The following is an 8,756-nucleotide window of genomic DNA, read 5'->3' as shown; positions in this document are numbered from 1 at the left end:
ATCATTTTAAAGTCACTTTTTATTGTTTTTGGCAATACTTATACACAAATACTACAATGTGAAATACTCAATATCATTCAAAGTAAAAATAGGAAATGGGCTTGTAGATAGAGTTGGTTTAGTTTTTATTAACTTTTAAATGTTTTTATTTGTTTTTTTATCTTTGTGAGATTTTGTTCACTTATGACACAAATGTAACCTCATATTAACCCCAATCTTTATTTTGGAAGCACAGCTCACTGGTTTTAATTGTGTTTGTGTGTGTGTGTGTGTGTGTGTGTGTGTGTGTGTGAGAGAGAGAGAGAGAGAGAGAGCGGAGGTCTTCCTCAGTGTGTGAAAGTGTCTGAATTTAACAAAACCGTCATTTTACTTCAAGTTTGGACGAAAACATTTTAAATATGAGGACGTCACACTCTGGTCTAATCTCTTCTTTCATCCAGCCTGCAGGGTTTTTTTTTTTTTAGCACTTATAAAAAGCTGATTGGATATTTTTTTTAGGTGGTTTTCGGCATGTGAGAAATACCTACAAGACACCAGAGTTTAAAGGATGTTGCCAACAATTTTCTATATTTTTCCCTAATTGTCAACAAATCTCATGTTTAGATCCAAACCATCAATGAGTTTATCTACTAACAAGTATTATGTGTGTATCTATAGTCTGATCAATCTTATTCCTCTGTGCTTTAGACCTCCGTCAGTGAGCCACGCTGCTGCTGCTTTGGGTGACATGTTGTTCCTTCATCATGAGTCAGTTCAGTTACTTCAGTTTATTTAGAAACGGATCCAAAGACTTAATAACAGCGTCAAGTTTTCACTCTGTGGAAAATATTTGAATGTCAGTCGGAGGCCAACGAGCCTTGAGTGAGGATGCAGGTCTGTCTCAGTTAACCTAGATTTTTGGAAAATACTTGTGAGATTTATACGTGGTGTTTTTTCATTGTGCACAAAATATCAGGTCTTGGTATCAGTACTCGATCGGAATAAATCGATACCAAGTAGAATCGAATCGTCTCCCGTCAAACGATACCTGCAATTGATCCTTGCTCACAGCCAATCAACACAAGCGTTCTTGGATTTAATGCATCATGTGATTTGTCCACTGCCACAGCAGCTACGACCCGTCTGTGGTGGTGAATTTGAGTTAGCGCGCTTAGCAGTTCAGCAGCCAAAATGCCTCCTAAACGCTCTAAAGTGAGTTTACACTACAACACCTGTTACACCGGATAAAAGACAGAGACCTAATGGCGCTTTTTTTCCACTACGAAGTTACAGCACTACTCGACTCGGCTCGGTTCCAGGAACGACCTTTTCCATTACAAAAAGGTACCTACTCAACGGCTCGGCGGGGTCGTCATAGCAACGGCTCCGCGAAACTGCCGTGATTTCGTTTTATGCGAGACACAAACGCATAAATAATGGAGGCAGTGGTGTACTTGCTGCTGTATGTGGCTTCCTGTCACACACAAAGCAAGAACATTGAGCTGTATGGCTGTAACACTGTTGCCATGGTTGCCTCGTATTTAAAAATGGCGGGTTTTGATTCTTGTGTGGGACGGTTCATGATTCTCTGACCAATCAGTGGCCGGCAGTTTGTTGACGTCACATTTATGACGCTTTTCAACTACATAGTTCCGGCACGACTCGGCTCGGCTCGACTCGACTCGGTTCCAGGAACGATCTTTTCCATTACAAAAAGGTACCTACCTCAACGTGGGCGGTGTCGTCATAGCAACGGCTCCGCGAAACTGCCGTGACTTCGTTTTATACGCGACACAAACACATAAACAATGGAGGACATAGAGGCAGTGGTGTACTTGCTGCTGTATGTGGCTTTCTGTCACACACAAAGTAAGAAAATTGAGCCGTATGGCTGTTAAACTGTTGCCGGTATTTAAAAATGGCGGGTTTTGATTCTTGTGTGGGACGGCTCATGACTCTTCCGGTGAAGACTCTTCTGACCAATCAGAGGCCGGTAGTCTGTTGACGTCACATTTAGTATCGGCTCGTGCTGGAACTGTGTAGTGGAAAAGCGCCATAAATGTGTTAATGGGAATCTAATGGAAGGACTAAGTTGGTATCAGTGTCATTTTTAAAGGTATTTGGATTGGTATCATAATTTTTAAAAAATGATACCCAGCCCTAATGTTTTATGATGTGACAAAACTGTGGTGAAGATCTGGGTCACAAAAACACTTGGTTAGAGTTATGGAAAGATCAGAGTTTGGGTTACAGACAATGGGTTACAATCTTTAACAAATCTAGGGTTACCATCTAAGACAGGGGTGTCAAACATATGGCCTGTCGGTCCAATCTGACCCACTGGATAACTTTGCAAAGTATAACAATTCCTAATTTCCTAATTTTAAAAGTCCTAATTTTTTCACAGTCAAGTCAACTTCTGATCTTCCTGCAGACACATTTTATTAGTGTCTGTTACCATGCTAACCCCAAATTGACAGCAAAAATGTTGTACATTTGGGACAATTTATCTTAATCTTTATTAAGGCATCTCAGGCTATTCTTTAGGTTATTATTCAGTGGATTTTAATGTTCTGGCCCACATGAGATTAAATATGTCTGTATGTGGCTCTTGAACTAAAATCTGATGGCGGTCTACAGCACAGAGGAATAAGATATATCATCAGGGTTTGGGTTATTTTTTACGTAGATCGATTCATTGTTGAGAATTTCTTGACAAACATAAAATCTGCAGATTTTGCCTTTTTTAAAGTTTCATTTTTTTAAGAGGTAGTTTGCCACGACTGAAAGGAAAATGTTTCAGGTTTCATTTTTTAAAGAGAAGCAGTGTGGATTAGAGGGGGAGGCGGTGTGTTTCCATGGCAACAAGCATCCACCTGCTGAAGAGACCCTGACCTGTGACTTCACTGAGGAGGAGGAAGAGAAGGATTCAGTCAGTTTAAAGGTATAAAACAGCCTCATAGTGATTTAATGTTAGTAATAAAAGAGAAATCTGTGTGTTTGAAGCTTTTTTAGTTGTTAAACTTCTGGCTGAATAAATGATTATATGTGTCATCTATAAGAGGAAAAGAGGCAAATTACATAAATCAGGGACAATAATTATAAAATTGAAGGAGTAATTAAATCAAATGACTAAATACAGAACATGAATTATTAAATCTGGGACAATAACAATGAAATTTAAAAGGCCTTAAATAAAAACATACAATGGTTAAATTAAGAGCAAAAATAATTAAATCAGGAGAACAAATGACCAAATAAAGAACAGAAATGATCAAAGCAGGAACAATAATGATGAAAATTAAGGGCCTTATTATTAAATCAATTATATAAAAGAAGGAAGGAAAGGAGGGAGGGAGGAAGGAAAGGAGGGAGGGAGGGAGGAAGGAAGGAAGGAAAAGAAAGAAGGAAGGAAGGTAGGAAGGGAAAGAAAGAAGGAATGGAGGAACGAAAGGAGGGAGGAAACAAGAAGGAGGGAAAAAAGGAGGGTGAAAGGAAAAGAGGAAGGAAGGGAAGAAGGAAAGGAGGAAGGAAGGGAGGAAGGGGAGGGAGGGAGGAAGGAAGGGAAAGAAAGAAGGAAGGAAGGTAGGAGGGAGGAAACAAGAAGGAGGGAGGGAGGGTGAAATGAAAAGAGGAAGGAAAGGAAGGAAGGAACAAGGAAGGAAAGGAGGAAGGAAGGAAGGAAAGAAGGAACAGTCAAAACAGACGGGATCAATTTGACCCGGGATCAGTATCATGTTCTTCCTCTCATGTAGAAATCATTGAATATTAAACTATTAAATAATTTCTCTCTCTGGTTCAGTAAATGTTTCAAAGTGACGACAGACTCAAAAAGAAGAAATGAAGGAAAAACGTTTAATTTCATCACAATTTACAACAAATCTGCTGGAAAAACCGTACAAAAAAGGATTTATTACAATATGTTTATAAAAACTAAACAAATCCACCTTTTTTAATATTTTAACCACGTGCACACATCGCTGAATATTTACATTAATAATGAGTCACTTTAATGATTTTACACCTGACGACAAAAACTTCCATTTAAAATAAAAAAAAGTGGATCTCCTGACGTCCAGTTTTTTTTCTTCTTATAATTATAATTAACGAGTCTGAAGTCTTCGTCGGCTCGTCTGATCCACCAGTTTGTGATAATCGTCCAGTTTGTCTCGAACTTTGTTGTAAATCTGAAAAAAAGAAAGTTTAATTATTAATAAAAGTGTAAAAGAGGAAGTTACAGCAGACGTCTGAACGCTTCTTAAACCCTCCTGTTGTCCTCGAGTCAGGGAAGGAAGGAAGGGAGGAAAGGAGGAAAGGAGGAAGGAAGGCAAGAAGGAAGGGAGGAAAGGAGGAAGGAAGGCAAGGAGGAAAGAAGGAAGGAAGGAAGGAAATCTGGAAGGATGATGGATGAAAGGGAGGAAGGACAGAGGAAAGAAGGAAGGAAGGAGAGAAAGCTGGAAGGAAGGAAGGATGATGGATGAAAGGGAGGAAGGAAGGAAGGAAGGAAGAAAGAGGAAAGGAAGGACAGGAAAGAAGGAAGGAAGGATGGTAGCAGGAAGGAAGGATGGAAGGATGGATGTTAGCAGGGAGAAAGGAAGGAAGGACAGAGGAAAGAAGGAAGGATGGAAGGATGATGGATGAAAGGGAGGAAGGAAGGAAAGAAGGAAGGAAGAAAGAGGAAAGGAAGGACAGAGGAAAGAAGGAAGGAAGGATAGTAGCAGAAAGGAAGGAAGGAAGGACAGAGGAAAGGAGGAAGGAAGGATGGAAGGGAGGAAGAAAGAAAGAAGGCAAGGAGGAAAGAAGGAAGGAAGGATGGAAGGGAGAAAGAAAGAAAGAAGGAAAGAAGGAAGGAAGGACAGAGGAAAGAAGGAAGGAAGGATAGTAGCAGAAAGGAAGGAAGGAAAGATGTTAGCAGAGAGAAAGGAAGGAAGGACAGAGGAAAGGAGGAAGGAAGTAGCTTCTTCACTTCTGTTTTTTAAATCCATATTTTTTCTCTAAACCATCATTCCCATTTCAGAATAAAAGCCAGTGGTGGTATGTCTATTTGAAGTATTTTATTGTGAAGTTTAAACAGGGGATCGATTGATTAGAGAAAAATATGGATTTAAAAAACAGAAGTGAAGAAGCTACTTCCTGTGGCTACTTCACAATAAACTACTTCAAATACATGTACCAGCACTGGATTTTATTGTGAAGCACAATACCTCTCTACAATACTAATACTAGTCCAACTCATCATTTCCTGCTACTGCTTCACAATAAAAGCCCTCAAATGGACATACCAGGACTGGCTTTTATTGTGAAGCAGCAACAGGAAGTACTGTGTTCTTCACTGGCTTTTTATCAGCAGGTTAAAAACAGTTTGGAACATTTTAAAGAGTAAAAGTAACACTTAATATTCACTGTTTTTGGTCAGCTGACTGAAACATTTCTACTGATTGATCTGTGATTAATTGATTGTGGACTTTATTGATCGAAGTGTGGATGATGACTTACGCCTGTGTTGGTCTGCGTCTCGTTCAGCGCCTGCAGCAGCTGATCGATGGACGTGTACGGCAGCCAGACCAACGCTGACGTCGCAGAGAGAGGCCGCTGATAGAGAAACACACACACAGAGACACACACACACACAGAGAGAAACACACACACGGTTAAAATATAGGATTAAACTGCTTCCTGTCTGCTGTCACACCAGTTTATAATCTAATCTACTTTATTTACACAGCAGCTTTTATTCAGGTTAATGTAGTTTAGTTGACGAGCTGATAATAAGACAGAACAAGTGTAGACAGAGGACGAATAAGGAGATGAAGGAATAAAAACAATAAAGAAAAAAACAAAAAATGTAGACAAATGCACGCTATAGAAAATAAGAAGTTTTTTTTTTTAAATAAATAAGACAATAGATCAAAAGTTTATTAAGTTACAGTAAAAAAAAATAGGTTGAAATAGACTAAAGTTTAATAAAAAGCTAGACTAAAAACTAGGTTTCAAAAAAAGAGATTAAAAGACAGAATGATGATAATAAAATAAAATAATATAAAACATCAAAACAAAAATAGAATAAAAATTGTAAATAAAGTAAAATAAGATTAAAAATAAATAAAATAAGAATAAGAGAAAATGTTTATTAAAAGTTAGACTAAAATAAAGGTTAAAATAGATTAAAAAGACAAAATAAAGATAAAGTTGAACAAAAAGCTAGACTAAAAAGAGATTAAAAAGATGAGAAAGATGAGTAAAATCTTAATAAAGACTTAATAAAGTTTAACATAAAATAACAAAATAAAGCAGAAACAAATTTTAAATAATCAAAAACAAACATAATAAAAAAAGAATAAAAAGACGTTTCAAACACAGAAATTTAACATTTGTTAATATCGTCTAAAACCTTTTAACCTAAATTATTGTTTTAAACTACAGATAAAACTTATTACCAGTCTATTTAATGTTTTACCTCGATCCCAAAGTACTGGTGTCCTTTCCCCAGCAGAGCGTCAACGTACTCCATCACCAGCTCAGCCGCTGCATCCAGCAGATCGTAGTTCAGGTAGAGACGCAGCAGAGCGGCCGCATCCACTCCCTGTTACATCAATACCAGAAATAAGAATTATAATAATAATAAATAAACCAGACAGCAGCTCTGTTGTAAACCTCATCCTTTCCTACTACTCGTACTAACTCTGACCTCATGTGAAGTATGTTAGTGTGTTTCAACTGTGTAGTGATTTAGAGTATGTGAGAAGTTCCATCCTTGCTTCCTTCTTCCTTCTTTCCTCCCCTTCTTTCCTCCCTCCCTCCCTCCCTCGCTCCCTCCTTCCCTTTCCTCCCTTCTTTCCTTCTTCCCTCACTCCCTCCTTCCCTTTCCTCCCTTCTTTCCTCCCGTCTTCCCTCCATCCCTCGCTCCCTCCTAACTTCCTTCCTTTCTTCCTCCGTCCTTCCTTCCTTCCTTCCTTCCTATCTCCCCTTCCTCTCTCCCTCCTTCTGTCTTTCTTTTCCTCTGTCCATCTTTCCTTCCTTCCTCTTTTCCTTCCTGACTGCTATTTCAGACGGAAAGAACAACCATTAACGTTATAACGAGGCACCGATCAGTGAGTTTAACCCTCCTGTTGTGTTCGAGTCAAGGAAGAGAAGGGAGGAAGGGAGTAAAGGAAAGAAGGCAGGGAGGAAGGAAGGAAGGAAGGAAGGAAGGAGAGAGAAAGGAAGGAACGACAGAAGGAAGAAAGGGGGATGGAGGAGGGATGGAAGGAAGGGAGGAAAGGAAAGAAGACAGGGAGGAAGGAAGGAAGGAAGGAGAGAGAAAGGAAGGAATGACAAGGAAGAAAGGGGGATGGAGGAGGGATGGAAGGAAGGGAGGAAAGGAAATAAGGAAGGGAGGAAAGGAAATAAGGAAGGGAGGAAGGAAGGATGGAGAAAAGAAGTAAGGAAGGAAGGAAGGTAGGAGGGAGGGAGGAAAGAAGGTAGGAGAGAGAAAGGAAGGAACGACAGAAGGAAGAAAGGGGGATGGAGGAGGGATGGAAGGAAGGGAGGAAGGAAGGATGGAGAAAGGAAGTAAGTAAGGTAGGAGGGAGGAAGGAAAGAAGGTAGGAGGGAGGAAGGAAGGAAGGAGAGAGAAAGGAAGGAACGACAGAAGGAAGAAAGGGGGATGGAGGAGGGATGGAAGGAAGGGAGGAAAGGAAATAAGGAAGGGAGGAAGGAAGGATGGAGAAAAGTAAGTAAGGAAGGATGGAAGGTAGGAGGGAGGGAGGAAAGAAGGTAGGAGGGAGGGAGGGAGGAAGGTAGGAGGGAGGGAGGAAGGAAGGAAGGAAGGACAGAGGAAAGAATAATATTTTTATGGATCAGACTAGAAACTTTCTCTTTGTGTTAAGATGAACTCTCATTCTTCAAACTCTCACTTATTTATTATTTATTCCTCTGTAAAATTAGAGGAACTAAGGGAGGAAGGAAGGAAAGAAAGGAGGGAGGAAGAAAGGAAGGAAAGAAGGGAGGAAGGAAGGAAGAAAAGGAGGGAGGAAGGAAGGAAGGAAGGAAAGGAGCATGGAGGGAGGGAGGGAGGGAGGAAAGGAGCAGGCAGGGAGGGAGGGAGGAAAGGAGTAGGGAGGGAGGGAGGAAAGGAGTAGGGAGGGAGGGAGGGAGGATGGAGAGAAGGAAGGAGAGAAGGAAGGGAGGAAAGAAGTAAGGAGGGAGGGAGGGAGGGAGGAAAGGAGTAGGGAGGGAGGGAGGGAGGGAGGGAGGGAGGAAGGATGGAGAGAAGGAAGGAGAGAAGGAAGGGAGGAAAGGAGTAAGGAGGGAGGGAGGAAGGAAAAGAGTTAGGAGGGAGGGAGGAAGGAAAGGAGGGAGGAAGGAAGGAAAGGACTATTTTCACAACAAATAATCAGAATAAAAACTCACCAATATTTTATCAATAAACACGTTATATAAAATCAGTTCAGCCTCTCCTCCCGATCTATTGTCCGAACTCTCACCTTGTAAGACGTGATCAGCCAATCAGGCAGCGGGACGCCGTGTGACATCAGCTTGGTGATGACGCAGTGGTGGTGCTGCCCGTTGGTGGAGGGATACCGGTCCAGGTAGGAGGCCAGCAGACGCCACGCCTCGTCTGTCGCACTGAACAGAAGAAGAAGAAGAAGAAATGGGTTCAGGTTCAGAAACGTGTGTGATGGTTAAAGATGCTGTTGTCCTCGAGTCGAGGAAGGAAGGAAGGGTGGAAAGGAGGGAGGAAGGAAGGGAGGAAAGGAAGAAAGGAAGGACAGAGGAAAGAAGGAAGGAAGGAAGGA

The 8,756-nt window shown here is 40.8% G+C and overlaps 1 protein-coding gene across 1 annotated transcript in view; it reads right to left on the bottom strand.

The window, feature by feature from the left end:
• Positions 1 to 3,820: 3,820 nt before the first annotated feature.
• The window catches only part of nup160 (nucleoporin 160), a 45,203-nt gene continuing 40,267 nt past the window's right edge, over positions 3,821 to 8,756 (bottom strand). The window contains exons 31-34 of the mRNA XM_053318893.1: positions 8,445 to 8,586; positions 6,437 to 6,562; positions 5,476 to 5,571; positions 3,821 to 4,166 (exon numbers count right to left, since the gene is read on the bottom strand). Of these exons, the coding sequence (XP_053174868.1) occupies positions 4,083 to 4,166; positions 5,476 to 5,571; positions 6,437 to 6,562; positions 8,445 to 8,586 (448 nt within the window). The 3' untranslated portion in view covers positions 3,821 to 4,082. The remainder of the gene's footprint in view (positions 4,167 to 5,475; positions 5,572 to 6,436; positions 6,563 to 8,444; positions 8,587 to 8,756) is intronic.

Source organism: Scomber japonicus, chromosome 5 (genome assembly GCF_027409825.1).
Source record: "Scomber japonicus isolate fScoJap1 chromosome 5, fScoJap1.pri, whole genome shotgun sequence".
NCBI classification, from domain to species: domain Eukaryota; kingdom Metazoa; phylum Chordata; class Actinopteri; order Scombriformes; family Scombridae; genus Scomber; species Scomber japonicus.
Note: the sequence above shows the minus strand (reverse complement) of the source record. Positions and strands in the feature narration are given on the sequence as shown.